This window comes from Balaenoptera physalus (genome assembly GCF_965194825.1).
Source record: "Balaenoptera physalus genome assembly, chromosome: X".
Lineage (NCBI taxonomy): Eukaryota > Metazoa > Chordata > Mammalia > Artiodactyla > Balaenopteridae > Balaenoptera > Balaenoptera physalus.
In genome coordinates this window covers 86,145,245-86,161,726 of record NC_138903.1, presented here as the reverse complement: position 1 = coordinate 86,161,726, position 16,482 = coordinate 86,145,245, and the positions used below count along the sequence as shown (strand labels likewise).

The 16,482-nt window shown below is 35.4% G+C and overlaps 1 protein-coding gene across 6 annotated transcripts in view; it reads right to left on the bottom strand.

The window, feature by feature from the left end:
* The window catches only part of DIAPH2 (diaphanous related formin 2), an 865,471-nt gene that overhangs the window by 290,546 nt on the left and 558,443 nt on the right, over positions 1 to 16,482 (bottom strand). For all 6 annotated transcript variants that reach the window (XM_082447366.1, XM_082447365.1, XM_082447362.1 and 3 more), the window contains one exon: positions 10,375 to 10,499. In XM_082447366.1, the coding sequence (XP_082303492.1) occupies positions 10,375 to 10,499 (125 nt within the window). The remainder of the gene's footprint in view (positions 1 to 10,374; positions 10,500 to 16,482) is intronic.

Below are 16,482 nucleotides of genomic sequence, written 5' to 3'. Positions count from 1 at the left end.
AGTCTTATCTCCTCTATGAAGCTGCTCCAAACCCCACAACCTTCCCTACTTGGTGAATTTTTAATGCATTTAAAACCAATGTTGTGACCAAGCAGGACCCTATGGGGCCTTCCTGGGACAGGACCCCCCCCCACCCCCCCACTGGCAATGTCCTCTGCCTGCCTCTTGTTTCTAGAAAAGCTATAAGTTTCCCAGGCCTCCCCTGAGTCACAAAAGCCTGGCTCAAGAATGAATGATTGGGGTGGGGGCCGCGGTGGTGGTGTGATGAATTGGGAGATTGGGTTTGACATATATACACAAATATGTATAAAATAGATAACTAATAAGAACTTGCTGTATAAAAAATAAATTAAATTAAAAGAAAAAAAAAGAATGAATGATTGAAAGGATGTGACCATGCAGCAACAAAAACAGCAATTGAGCCAGGAGAACTGGTAAGAATTTTAACAGTGAATCAGTCATATGGCAGTCACAGACTCTTTAGTTCCTCCCTGAAATATATAGATAACAGTATCTGATGTACATTTCCTGAGTTATTTTACTAATGTTAAAACCGTCATCAAATGGAAGTGGTTAACTACTTGATGACCATGAGCACACAGCCCCCAGACCTACTGGAGCCTGAGGATTGATAATGTTAACCCCTGTGACACCACCCTGTTACCTCACCACCAACCAATCAGAGAATTGTGCACGAGCTGATCACAAACCCTGAAACTCCCCTCCCTCATCTTGCCTTTAAAAATGCTTTCCTGAAACCCATTGGGGAATTCCAGTTTTTTGAGCATTAGCTGCCCCGACTCCTTGTCTGTTCCTTTACCACAACCCAGGGTCAGTAGATTGGCTTTATTGCATGTGGGCAAGCGGATCCAAGTTGGGTTCAGTAACAATGTCACACAATTAAACTTTATGAAACACCATCATTTGAGTGCCTTATTTCTCATACACATGCTCTTAAGTAAACGTTAAGCTTCTTTAGAGCAGAGAATATTTTGTACTTCATTTTTATGCTTCAGTCCCATGGTACTTAGTATGGTGCTAGGTTCTGCAGTAGCTGCTTAATGAGTAGATGTTGATTGACTGATAAATACATGGAAAGAAACTTATTTTTGAACCTAGAGAAATTGTTGGTACAGTCAGTTCTTAATTATCTGCGTTGAGGGAGATAGTTGATGCAAAACAAAGACTAATATACAAGTCATTTCCATTTGGCTTTGGAATGCATTTCCATAATTAACTTTTCATTTGGGTCTATTGCTTGGCTAGAGAATACATTTCCAACAAAATAATAAAGTTGCCATGTTAATTTCCAACTGTGGTCAAAGCTGGAATGCTGTCTCACTATAGACAAAAGAGGGGAAAAAATATTGAAAAGACCTATTGCATTTTTAGTCTGCACTACACTCATTTACTATGAAATGAGCTTGGATTGTTTGTTGCTATCTTCTCTCTATCACTTTTATCTCCCTGACTACATGCCTTCTTGAAAGCAGGAAACATACCTGCATCTTACTTTATAGGTGTCCTAACATTTAGAATATCACCTTTCATGGAGTATACAAGTATCTAAAAATTCTATTAGTTGCTTCTTTCTCTCTTATACCTAAGTGAAAAACGTAGGGATTTGTTTAATCCCAAACATCTGGATACTCCTAGAATAATGAAGTACAAGCCTCCTGCTTCTTCCATAGGCACTTACTACATGAATGTATCTTTTTTCTTTCAGTCTTAAAAAAAAAAAAAAAAAAAAGAAAACAACAACAACAAAAAAACAACTTAGATAAAATGAAGTTGGACAAAAGCAGACTGTGGTTGTTTACAAAGAATATTTTCCTTGGGGGAAATAATTTATCTCCCATTTGTGAGGTTTAGAGCAGAATGACCAATGACACCTTGTATGTGATTTCTTCATTTTACAAAGCATGTTCAAAGTCATTACTATACCAAGTCCTAATAAAAACATATGTGAGGTGGGCAAGGCAAGTATTTTTGTTTCAGTTTTACAAATGAGGAAACAGTGTCTTTCCTACATTTGCAAAGACCAAGGCTAACACTTAGGTCTATTGATACTCATCCACATGTCTTTTCATTCAAATGGATTAATAAAAATGCTTTGCATTTGTACAGAACATTAAAGTTCAAAAGTACTTTTATATATATGGGGCAAATAAAGTGGACAGAGTACTTCTCAACAGTGTGCAAAATGAAATTGAATCTCTTTAGGTTTTGAGTCAGGACCATAATACAGAAATCTGGAGATGAGTAATCAAACAGTGTTGCCGTGCACAAAGTTGATAATGCCTTAGCTGATATAAAAAAGCCACTTACTAAATGTTTGCTTTTGATAAGGTAAAGAGGAGTTGGTACCTTCACCTCTTGGAACCATTTTCAACTCAGTTACTCATGACTTTTCTTACCCAGACAACATCAATTGGTGACTAGGTCATATTCTCCTTTTCACTAATGATCTTGGGAAAGCTTTTCTATAGTTTCTTTTTAAATTTTTCATTCATTTTCAATTCTCACGACTGGTGAGTGCCTTAGCTTTAAATGAGTAGATGAGATGTAATCCTCTCAAGTTGATTATAATTTTAAATGCTTGTCTTATGAGGTATGTGTGTATATGTATGTGTATGTGTATGGATATATATATCCATCATTAAGATTCAAGTGAAAAATTTCAGTGATGTTTGTTATGTATTTCTTTCCATTTCTAACTTCAGTAATGAATTGGGACAAGGTAGTAGGTAATTATCCTATTTTCCCTTTGCAACACAAAGGACAGTATCATTACGTGTTTATTAAACATATTGACTTGCTTTCTTGCATTTTTTTGTTTTCACTTCCCATACCTCAAAGTTTAAAACCAGAAGGAAGGAACAGGGAACGTTCAATGAAAAGCTAAGTTTACTTGCTATAATTTTCAAAAGTTATATCTGAGAGAGCCTAACTAGAAATAACTGAACAGACATCTAATATAGAAAAAGACAGTGATGTATTTACCCACATTTCTCAAATAATACCTGATTGAGATTTTGCTGCAAGAGTATATTTACTGACTAGTTATACTAACGTCACCATCATTGCCTATAAACTGTGTGTATTTAACATACTATGCGTGCCTTCAATAATTGAAAATAAAAGTTTTAGTAAATCTGAAATCAAAGCAAAAGGAAACAAACTCATATTCAATTGCTACGATATTTAAGCTCTTGTGAATACCAAAATGGCTTTAAATCATATCTCTATCTATGTATAGATACATGTATATGCTACATGTTTTCTAGTATACATGCATACACAAAACCATAACCACATTGGGTCATTTAGTTTTTCAAACTTCTTTTTTTACATCATTTCTACTCAGTATGAATAAATCCCATAGAAAGGTTTTTAGTCTCTTAAAACTTAGCTTCCGGTAGGAATGAGAATTTGTAAGGTTGAGGGTATATTAACTCTTTCAGATGACTTATGTCCCATTTTATGTTCTGAAAAAGATGATTTCTCAGATGAATCTCTAATGGCCTGAAAGCGTTTATGTACCCTTTAACCAAGCAGTATGTTCTTTTCTCACCATTAGCATCATGCATCAAATGTCCGTCAATTCCCTAAACAAAGTTTGAAAAATGGAGCTCATGGTAATTTCAGGCTGAAGTTCAAACAAGCAAGACTCTTCAAATAAAAAATTTTTGAACTGACTGATCTGAAAAAACATATGCTCCATTGAGACAGTTTCTTAGAATGCGATTTCTAAGAGCTAAAGAGATAATTCTTAATACTACCTGCATTTAAAATCAAAACATATAAAGGAATAACAGTGGAAACATGTTATACCCCTTTCTTTTGTCAAATTGAAGTTATGCCAGGATCACAAGCTAATATTTTCTATTTACTTGCCAGAATGTTGTTTAACATTAATCATTATGCAATGACCTCTAACATATTAAATAAACATTTATTAAGACAACTTTCGGGCTTCCCTGGTGACGCAGTGGTTGAGAATCTGCCTGCCAATGCAGGGGACACGGGTTCGAGCCCTGGTCTGGGAAGATCCCACATGCCGCGGAGCAACTAGGCCCGTGAGCCACAACTACTGAGCCTGCGCGTCTGGAGCCTGTGCTCCGCAACAAGAGAGGCCGCGATAGTGAGAGGCCCACGCACCGCGATGAAGAGTGGCCCCCGCTTGCCACAACTAGAGAAAGCCCTCGCACAGAAACGAAGACCCAACACAGCCATAAATAAATAAATAAATAAATAAATACATAAAATTAAAAAAAAAAAAGACAACTTTCTATAAAGCATTGTGCTAGGCTTGTTGTACTCAAAGATGAATAAGGATCTCTATCTCAAAAGATTTTATAATCCAGTGTTCAAAACACACATGCACGTAAGCAGAGTACAGGCAAGTCAGCCAGTACAATAATCAAAATATGAAAATGTTATGAGAACACAGGGGACAAGGAAATTAATTTTGATTGCTATGATTAAGGAAGACTTTGTGGAAGATATGAGCAGCTAATTTTTAAATTAGTTTACAAACCTTTCAAAAAGAAATTTTTTTTCTTCTGAAGCAACACATAATTTCACAGTGAACAACTGTGGAATTCATCTCAGATTTACAAAGCTTTCTGACCCTAGAGGCAGCACGATACCATGGTTACAAGCACAAGGCTTGGAGTCTGAAGGACCAAGACTTACTTGAATCCTGGCCCTCATTAACCAGACTTGTAACATACATGATCTCACACACATGTTTGAACCTTTGAACCTCTATAGCCTCAATTCTCACATATTTGAAATGGGGTTAATCATAGTACTTCCCCTATAGTATTGCATTGGAGATCACTTGAGATTATACAGACACCTATATATTCTTAGCACTGTAACGGGCACATGACATTCACTAAACAGTTGCTATTATTACTATTTTATTATCATTTTTATTTTTATTATTATAGATGATCATACCTTCTATTGCAAATCAATGCACAAATAATGGAAGTTAAAAAAAAATAAAACTTGCTTTCACTGCAGAGGGCCTGGGTTCAATCCCTGGTCGGGGAACTAAGATCCTACAAAGCATGCACAGCGGCCAAAAAAAAAAACTTCCAATACCATTATGAAGAGTGTATATTTCAAAGAATGCTAACAATCTTCCTTTTTTAAAAAAGCAATATTTTCCTCCATGTGATTTTCTAAAACAATTTGCTTTTCAATGTATGCATTTTCTCTATTACTGCTCCCATGCTCACTGTCTCTTTTCTTCCTTCCTTCCTTCCCTTTCCTTTCCTTTCCATTCCTTTCCTTTCCTTCTTTCTCCTCCTTCCCTCCCTTCCTTCCTTCTTTCCCTTTCCTCCTTTCCTTTCCTTTCCTTCCTTCCTTCTTTCCCTTTCCTTTCCTTTCCTTCTTTCTCCTCCCTCCCTCCCTTCCTTCCTTCCTCCCTCCCTTCCTTCCTTCAATCCTGGACCCTCTCTCCCTGAGCAGTCTCATTTAAAAATGTTTTGCTTTGAACTTCCTAATTTTCTGAGTTTGAGACCAGCAGGCAATTAAAGGTAATGAGAGGGAGTCCAAGCCACTAAACTTCCCTCCAGTCTAACCTAAACCTCTCGATTTTTCAGGAGCTGGAAAACAGCCTGGATTAGTACATTCATACCAGAGAGAAAAAAAACCCAAAAAACAAAAAACCTTGCTCTTGAGGTTTCTGTTTTGTTTTTGTTTTGTCTATTTTTTATATGGCATGTTCTCAAAGGTGATTAATATTACTGAGGTTGAACACTAACCCTGTGAGTTTTTCGTCTTTTCAAAAATTATTCACTTAATAAAGAACAGTGGGAGAAAAATCAACGTAATTGCAGTGCAGTAGAGACCCCGAATCTGTTCTGAATTGTCTGGTCAGGGCAATGTGCTTCCTCCGGAACTTGATTTTTAACCACTTCAAATGACTCTCCCTCCCACTATGAGAAACTCCCAGGTGTTGACAGTTAGCTACAGGGTGTTAATGTCATTAACTTTCTGTCAGCTCCTTTTGTCAATGTGTTAATGGTGCCCCTGATGCTCAGTCCTCCCTGCCCTCCAGTTGGTGAAATGATTTAGCTAGCAGTCAATCAAAAAGCTAAGCTGATTTGGGGCAACAGACAGCTCTGCCATTGACAAAATCTATGTAAGTAAATGTAAGAAATTTGTCAACAGGATATAAGCAGTAAGGTCAACACTGTGGATACCGTGTTTTTTAGACAGTTTAAGATGTTAAGAATGGACCACAACGCATATTCTAAAGTCTAAGAAGCCCTCTTTTAAGAATGGTTTTTCCCGTTGGAAAAAGCAAGGAGCAGTAAGTAAAAGTGATGCTTAGATTTAAAAGAAAGAAAGAAAAACTGTTTCATAGCCACATGATTGGTCAAAAGACAAAAGCTGAAAAAATCAGAATCCACATATAATGTCAAGTCCATGAGAACAAGCCTCAGGGAATTCCCTGGTGGTCCAGTGGTTAGGACTCCTCATTTTCACTGCCTAGGGCCCAGGTTCAATTCCTGGTCAAGGAACTAGGATCCCACAAGCCGCGTGGTGTGGCCAAAACAAAACAAAACAAAACAAAAAACAAGAATGAGCCTCAGGATTGGCAGGCAGACCACTCACAGTGCTACCTCTCACCCCTCCTTAGCACGGGTTATTTTTCAAAACTTTGAAACCGGATGTGGTTCTGAACCTCACCCTACCAATTTTTGCAATAGGTGCCAAACACAGACAGAGACTACAGAATTCCTGGTAACCTTAAAAGATAAAAAGAGATGACCCCTCGAAATTAATGAATTTAAAACAATGGGGCAATGACAAATAACTTTATGGGACGTTATCCTGAGACAATCTGAGCTCACTACAATGACAAAGGGACAACTGTGATCAATTTCATCACCAGATATGGAAAATACTCTTCATTTAATGAATAGGACCATTTTTTTAAAAGCTCAAGTATGTAAAATTAGGCAGTGTCTGATACATAGTAAACATTCAATTAATGAGTGAATATTATCATTTTTATAACTTACCAAAAAAGGAATATAGGTTCTATTTGAATTCACTGTACAAACAATTGAACTTAAAACTTCTCCAATATTATTATGATGAGCATACGGGCATGAAGAATACAAAGAATTTTGCTTTTTAAAAAAATCAGAATAATAGCAAATTCCCACACATGGTATCCAGATTTTTGAACCATGTGTGTTTCAATACATATGGTGCTATTGTATCCATTATAGACCATCCCCTTTCATCCTAGAACCTCTCTACTATGATTTATGAGAGAATTTTCTCCATTTCTCCCTGTTTTGTAGTCTTACAAAATTAATCTTGCTTATTTTACTCTTTCCATTTTTTTTTTTTTTTGAGTTGGAACAAGCAACCAATTTGGGGTAGAGAAAGGGAAGCAGAGGTGACAAGCTTCATTCAAAAGCCACTGACTCTTGCTTAGGAGGCAGGAAATAGCCTGGGCCACTCCATTCATAGGACAGGTATCATTCTCTTTTTTTTGGTTAATTTTTTTGACATTTACTTTTAAAAGGTGTGGGTTATCTTTTCTAAAACTGACTACACTTTACATGCTCTGAAAAGGTGATTCAATGTGACTCAAGGTCCTGTGAAGATTTATATGAAGAAAAGTTTTATAACTACAAGCACAGCCTACTACTCTTTCAACAATATCCCCTTTGATGTGTTAAGTCAAAGTAGGATCTTGGACCAGATGATCTCCATTGTCTCTACAGCTATAATATTCTGTGATTCAATATACACCTACTGAGCGCCTTCATGTTGCTAGGTGCTGTGCATTGGGATGGGCATATAGAAATTAACACACTAGACCTGATATTGGCCACTGGGCCAGCAAGACAGAGAAGCAGGTAAATGCCAGACTGTCAGCAACTTGTGGTCAAATTTTCTATCTCGTGCACTGTTGTATTTCCATGGCCTGTCAATGCCGAGCATATTATGAGTTCAATCAATACTGTGAAAGAGTAAGGGTGAACACAGGATGCTATGGGACTTAGCCCAACCTGGAGATTTGGTGAAGATTCAACCTGCATATTCACTTGCCCTTGGCCATCATGCCACTGCTGCTAACTATAGCACCGATGCCCTTCTGAAAGCCCAGAGGAGTGGCGCTGCTATTCAGTTTTTGAACTCACAGTCCTTATAGAGAGATTACTGTTTAAGTAGGTAAGGTTACTTTCAAGGGGAAACTACCCCCATACTTGTGCCCATAGTTATTCAATTTAAAAGGCCAGTGCCTGAAGCAAAAGAATTTATTGGCAGGGGACAGAAACATTGGAAAGATCATCCAGTACAAAGAATCCTATACTAGAAATAGGATCAGGGCTCTAATTTTAAAACAGAATCAAGTATCCCACAAGAAAATATCCCTCTCTTTTGGAATTGCCGGAAGAGTAGAAAAAATATTAAGAAGGCACCAGAATTCATATAACATATATACATATGATGATTAAACATTTTGTTTGCCATTTTCTAGAAGATACAAACTCTCAGTGGGTGTCCAAAGAGTCTCCCGAAGCAAGAATAATTTGAGCTACAGTTCTATCATTGTAATTTATTAATTTGGAGTTTTTAGCCAACTCAACACAATAGTTTAACTTTTTCTCTAAAATAAATTGCTGTGTATTTTATTTTGCTTTTTAAAATATGATACGCAAAGTAACAGCCCCATACATTTTAATACAGTTTTCAATCCCCTTGTGGACAAACAGTCACACTTTAGTGTCACTTAAATGAAGAATAACCATTCATCTGTAACTTACAGATACCGAAGGCTCTGGATTTTCATTTTAAAGTGCTTAATTACCTGCATAAAGAGAGAAATAAAATAGAGTCCAGGCCAAGTTCATGAGGGTTTGAAATTACTTTTCTTTTTCTAAATGAGCAACAAACACCCCTCAATGTTGTATGCTGTCGTGTGGCCACAAGCCAACTGTAGAAGAAAATGTTAAAAAGAACAAGGGAATCAGGAATTAAATTCAAATATGTGAGGCAAGAATCAAAATCAAAAGTTGAAAAATGTAGGTGGTGCTTCCAGCCACAGGACAATATAACAAATTTGAAAGAAAAATCTAATCAGCAACAAAGTTAAATCTTCACATTAAATATCCTGATGTGGACAGTTATGTAATCCAAGGTTATTTTTGAGGATTTCCTGCCTCCAGTCACCCACAAACTTATGTTCCCAATATTCCTATTTATATAACTACTCACCATCACTAAAGGACCACACAAAATACAGTATTAATTCATGAACCAAAAGAGTGAAAATAAAAAAAAAAATTTTTTTTCACATAAACCTAAATTGCCATTCTCAAGTAATTCAAGTTCAGGACCATAACTTCCAAGTTGGGCAGGAAAGAAAGCATATCAGAGAAGAAAAAGGCAATAGATTTAACCTTGAAACAAGGTGACTGTCATATAGTTGTCGAAGGAATTTACTTATAATCAGATAAAGAATTTACAGTATTTATTCCCTCTTGAGATATAAAATGGTGAATAAATCTGCAGTTCAAGATATTTATTTAAACCCAGAAGAGTAGGATATGGCTTTAACTTTTGAAAACCAAAATAGAAAAAAAAAAAAAAAAAACAGCTCTAATGTAGTTTATCTTTAGACACCAGATTTAACATTAAACAATTCAAGCTGAATATCATTTCTCAAGTTTTCCTTTCATATATTTCTGTAATTTATATGAATATACTATATGTAAAATAGGGATTTAAAAACATTTAGGTAGCAGGCAATGCCTAACGTTATACAGATAGCTATTACAATTTACTTAAATACATAATCTACTGATCAATTAATCTATCCGTCCATGCATGCATCCATTTTATTCTTCATAACCTTTCAGTCTACTGATACCAGTTATCCTCTGATTGCCCTTGAAAATGCACATATCGCCTCAGAAAATACCTGCACACACACACAAAAAGAAAAAAAGAAAAAAAACCTCTGAGCAAAAAAATTCTTCTGTTGGTCATTTCCTTTAAACAATAAGGAGACTCTTTGTTTTAGGTCACATCAAGCCTCAAAAGACTTACCTTGCATATCTTGTAGGCCTTCAAATGAAATTCGTCTTTGAGAAATGGCATTTTTTCTTATATAATTGTTCCCTTGCCTACTCTACGATTCAAAACGTCATGAACTAAAATTTATGCTGGTAATATAAAAACAGCCTATATACAAATTCATCCAAACTGTGAATAGAATGGTAAGTTTAGAACTAACCACAAGGTAAATAGGTATATGGACAGACAGACAGACACACACACACACAGAAACTAACAAATAAACAAAGTGCTTCAATAAATAAAGGATATCGTCAGCTTTTCCACAAACTTATCACGTTGATTTTCTATTTTGGGGAATTGCTTGATGTCACGTTCCAGGTGAACAATTTGTTGTTCCATTGCTGCAAGGTTGCTCTTGAGAATTTGAGCTGAAACTAAAGAACAACGTGCAAAGTGTTTAGAACATTTCTTTTACAACTAAAAGAAAACAGTATCAGTTCAAGTATTTTTTTAATGTGGAGAATAGTTCCATGAAATCAACTCACATTTTTCTGAATTACTACTCATAAAAATTCTACTCTCCATGAAATAAGTGAAAATGTGTAATATAATATACCAAATCATCATGTTTAATATGGCAACGTCATCATTTTATTCAGCCATTGGCTCAAATGAATCCATTTCTATTTAAATTTATTGATGGAATTCCTAATATTTCATTCTTTAAAATCTAATTTGAAGATTAAAGAGAAACTAAGGTTCAAAGAGATCCTATCTTATTAACGCATGTTCTTGGCTATATAAATGATTTAAAGTTAAATTACATAAAAGGATCAAATATTTTTCTCTTGTTGAAAGATCTTGGTTTTTATAAACCAATATCTATGGTAAAAGTTCCTGACTTTAGTACTTTTCATACTCATAGAGGAATGATAAATAACTGTTCATATAGAGAATTTAGAGCAAACCAGAGCGAACATGTGTGTGCATACACACCCACAAAGCTTCAGTGAGCCCTCAAACACTATCGTTAGTTGCTTTAATTACCCCTAACATTCTCCGCACTTTTCTTTTTCTCTCCTCATTGACAACCAATAATTTTAAGTATTGTATTCAAACTACTCTTAAATACGTGTACACTTTCCAGATCTCTCACGATGCTTTCTTTTCACAGAGGTACTTTTTTTAAGCTTACACTATTTTATAGATACTCTATTACTTTATGACTGCCAATTATGTATGAGGACACTTCTATCAATATCAATGGCATTTGGCAGGGTTCTAGCTGAAAAGGCAAGGTAACTATTAGAATTTGATAGGTAGCCCGTGACATTGATTTTTAAATCCAGGTCTCTGAAACACAGTTCTTTTCATTAAAGGACCATGAAACAGAAATAGAATAATATTACAATTCTTTTTTTTTAAAGTAAATTTCAGTCTCATTCAGAGGCATATCAGAATTACAATGAAAAATTCAAGAGACTGACAAAAATCAACCCCCTGGCAAATTTCAGCCGAAGTCTTCTGATACAAATTCATCACGCTGACACGTACACCTTTATAACTCAATGAGGAGAAATTGCTTAAATGTACCTGGAAGTTCAAGAGACTGAAAATCAAACACCAACACTAAAGACAAATTATTTTTTTTTCCTATTACTCTGTCAGTTCAAATAGCTATGTCCAATTTAGTTCCATTTGTTTAGATCTGACAAGCTTGGAAATTATTCTTTATTGGAGAAGTCGAAGAGAGTTTTGTCCTGCCAAAAATGTGCTAATGGCTCAGCAATCATTGCTTGCTTTACTTAAAGGATGAGTTTGCTGTGGAGGTAACCATTCTCTCTGACTTTAAAGCTGAACTTTTTCACTTGGGTTTTTCCAGGAGATTCTTGCTAATTATTCAAAGGGTTTCTCTTTTCCCACTTGCTTGACTGAAAAACTGAAGATATGAAGTTGACAAGTTGTTTATGTCATATAGGCTACACAGAAGAAATAAACTCATGGCAACTTTCTGCAATAAACAAAATGTGCCCATAGGCAAGGTTTAAGTCACAATAGTAATCCTCCTGCTAAAAGCAATAGTAATTCCAGTAGTAAAAAAGGGGGTGATCATGAAGATTCTTCTGATTGTTCAACAGAGTAACAGCCTAATCAAGTTGCTATGCACACAAAAGTCTAGATAACTCAAATAACGAGACATTCTTTTTAATCCACTAAAATTGCTTTTACCCTAAAATTGAATTTTGAATAAAACAATGTTTTCTAGACATCTATCCTCCTCAATTTCACCTATCAAATCCTTAGTCCTCTGTAAATTCCTCTAGAGCTCTAGCCCAAATTCTCTACCATTTATAGACACTTCTATTTGTTTAAGTGATCTTCCACATACCACCTTCTGCTTTAAGTGAGAATTTTTTTTCGTTTTTTGTATATAGAGTCTCTGCTATAAAACCTCACGCTACTTAATGGTAAGATCCCTACCTAGTACTTGGCTTTTCCCTCAGTACTTATCACACATGATACTCAATAAATGTTTGTTGAATGAATATGTATATTTCAAGAAATTTTGATTCAGATTTAAATGTTTGCCCACTTCTGCAACTGGATGTGCATGTAGAAGTTAGATACAACTGAAGTGATTGGAAGTTAGCATATCAATTATTATGTGAGTATGAAAAGGAAGCAGGAAGTTGAAGGAGATGCTTAAACAAAGGGGAAAGTGAGAAACAGAGATAAGGAAGAGAAGTAAGGGACACCTTTTCTTTTTTTCAGCTTCTCTATTCTCCCTCTCTAATAATTTATTAACATTATGAATGAACGAAAGAAAATAAAGTACTGGAGATGTAAGAATCCAAGGATGTTAGCCCACATGCAAACTTATGGCTGCATTAAAAGTGCCCTGCACTTTGTTTAACACTTTGTTGTCACCATTTTGAAAGTCTTAGTAATTTTTTAAATGGGGCTCTGCAATTTCATTTTGCGCTAGGTCCCCCTAAACATGTAGTCAGTCCTGGTCTCCATGTAAGACAAATAAAGTAACTCCAACTTGGAAGAGTTGGTTAAAGGGGCTGGAAATTTCACCTGCTGGCTCCTTCTCATTTCTTATTCTCTCATTGGTGGAATTCTATTTCAAGGGGTGTTAATCTACGGTGTTGCATAAACTAGACCCACAACAGGGGTTTCACTCTATCCCTAAGTGGCTTACTTCGTTTTTGACAGTTGATATAATTAGAAAAATTTTATTTGCTTATAATCGAACCAGCCTACCTGAACTCTTCTTACCCATCAGTCCTCATTTTGCCTTAAATCAACACTGCTCAAGTCTACTCCCTATTTTACAGGAAAGGTGTCACTTGCATCTTCCTAATCTGCCCAGCTTACAAACACCCGGTTCCTTCAACTAGTCCTCCTAAGGTATAAGGGTTAGTCATTACTTACGCTCCTAAGTAATAACTAACACTTACTGAGTACTTACTATGTGCTAGATATTATTTTAAGTAGTTTTATGTATTAACTCATTTAACTCTCACAAAAACTCTATGAGGTATATACTACTCTCAAGAAGGGGTATAGTATGAGCTAAATGATGTCTTGTCAGGAAATTGTAAATGTAAAGCAGTGTCTCTAGTTCTGGAAGGCCAACAACTTGAAATAAAATCTGGGAAAGGGGGTGGGGGGATGGATAAATTAGAAGGTTGGGATTAATATATACACACTACTATATATAAAATAGATCACCAACAAGGACCTACTGTATAGCACAGGGAACTATACTCAGTATCTTGTAATAACCTATAAGGGAAAAGAACCTGAAAAAGTATATATATATATATATATATATATATGTGTGTGTGTGTGTGTGTGTGTGTGTGTAACTGAATCGCTGTGCTCTACACCTGAAACTAACACGATATTGTAAATCAACTATACTTCAATTAAAAAAAATTTTTTTAAATCTGTACCCATTGGCACAAGGGTATGTCACCTATACTTGGGGACAGGAGTCAGGGTCGACCTAGATTCTAACCTCTACCATATCCACTAATAGTTGGGTTACTTTGAGCCAGTCGCTTAGCCTCTCTGGGTCTTCATTTCCCAATTTGCAAAATAAAGATAATAATACCTTCCTTAAATGGTAGCCATTCAAGTTAAATAATTTGATTAATATAAAGTTTCTATCGTTATAACAAGTACATAATAGGTAATCTATAAATATTCGTTTCATATTCTACTATCCTTCCCACTATATTCTACCTTCCAACAGACAAATTCCTACTGTAAACGTGCCACCAAAAACTAAACAACAATTTAGATGTAATCTGAACAAAAAAAGCAGTCATTCCCTACCTGCTACCTCACTGCGGCCTGATTTAATATCGGTCTTCTTTCTAATCAAGGGAACTAAACTTAGATTGGGTTCTCTGTTTGTAGGTTTTACAGGGTACATGGAACTTAACGCCTGGGAGGCAGTGACAGTTATACTAATGAACAGCCAATTTGTTAGAGATACTAGCAAGTTCCAAATTTAAAGAATATTTCTGGAAATTAAAATCTGCGCAGTAGTATTTCTCTGGAGACATTTACAAGTTAGTTACTTTGCTTCTCTAGACATGTCTAAATCATAAGAGATTTTTTGTAAGTGTTATAAAGAATTAACATGTGTTTACCTGCCTGATTATTTGCCTTGAATACACTTGTTTCAATCTTAAGAGTTAGGAGACAATTTGATTATGTAACTAGTTAGATCCTAGCCTACATTTCTTCTAATATGTCTTCAGGGTGTGTGCGTGCGTGCGTGTGTGTGTGTGTGTGTGTGTGTGTGTGTGAAAGAGGGAGAGAAAGAAAGACAGAAATATATATATATAATATATATATATTATATATTATATATATATATATATATATATATATTTTTTTTTTTTACTGGAGGTGGTAGGGAGATGTAGGGCAGCTGGATTTCTAAGAACATTTAAATCCCAGAGTGGGTTAGAAATGCTTGTCTACTGCATAGCCCCCACCTCAGGGTTTATTTTTGTGCCTGTCATTATATTAGTTCACTAATATAAATTAAGGAGTCTCTAGTGATAGGGCAAACATTTTCTATCTGAGTGAATTTCCACTACAAGCATTTTCAATGACTGATTAGTCAGTCTGGTGGCACTTTAACTTTTTTCACTAATTTCATTTTTTACATCTGCTACTGAATTACTGAATCTGAATTATAACACTAAAAAATTAAATTATAGCTATCAGGTTCTTTATTATAGCTTTCTTCCTTATACTCCATAAATAACCTTTTAAGCTCAGTACACTCTCTCGAGTTATACGTAGGGAGAAACCTTCCCCACGAATCTTATTTATCTGCTTACTTCAGTTGAAAAATATACATATAGTACTTCTTTGCTGGCTTCAAGCAAATATATGAGAGTGGCCTGATCATCATTCAAAACATTTGAAATGACAGACTTGCTCCAATTCATAATTTGAAGAAAAGTAAAGTGTAAGAAAAATATTTTAAGTGAGATTTTTATATGGAAAGACTCTTCAATTACATAGTACCTAAGAGAACTGATATGCATTTAAGGAAAAAAAAAATCACAGTACTCTGGTGACATTCTCTAGACCATGTGCAGAATGTGTAATTTTATGTAAATATAAAAGCTTTTCCAGCAACTTGAGGAATTTTTTTCTCTGAATTAAATATTTCTATTAATTTTACCCATTGACAAAGTAACCCAGCACTTCTTAACATCTTTGCTCTAAGAAAGGCCAGGTAACAATTTACTCTTGCAAGTCTGTATGTGAATAGGCCCCAACCTGATTATAAGCACCCTGTAATTTTCTTTAACTGAATATATTTAGTTGAAGAATTACTATCAGCCGAGTGGCATAACATTAAAGTGACTCATCCAGAAAGCACATGTAAAAAAGAAAAGGACATTACAAGCAGCCCAAACAATAGGCACAGTTGTATTCTTTCTCAAGTACATTTATAAGTTAATAGTTTCATTTTATATGAATGCTATACATGGAAATGAAGCAAATATGTTTATACAATAAAAATAGCAAAGGCTCATCCAGCACTGTGGGCTTCTCAGGCCTTTAAAGAAAATAAGTGATAAATGGCACCCAAATAAGAAATTCCTCTAATTAAAAAAAAAATCTGTTAGAGAATGACTCATTCTTAGGAGAAAAAAAAATTGTTAAAAAGTCACCTTAACAGAAAACACAACTTAACTAGAGTCCTTACTAAATGAAATTTAAAAACGTATGTCCTCAGTGTGTGCTCACAAGAGCCATCCATCACTTGCCCCTGGAACATGTGCCTTTGGGTATAAGGTGGAGTTTTTCTCAATTGGATCCATAATACGGCCTGAACTGATGCTGAGAGCAGAGGAACATCCATAACAAAACATG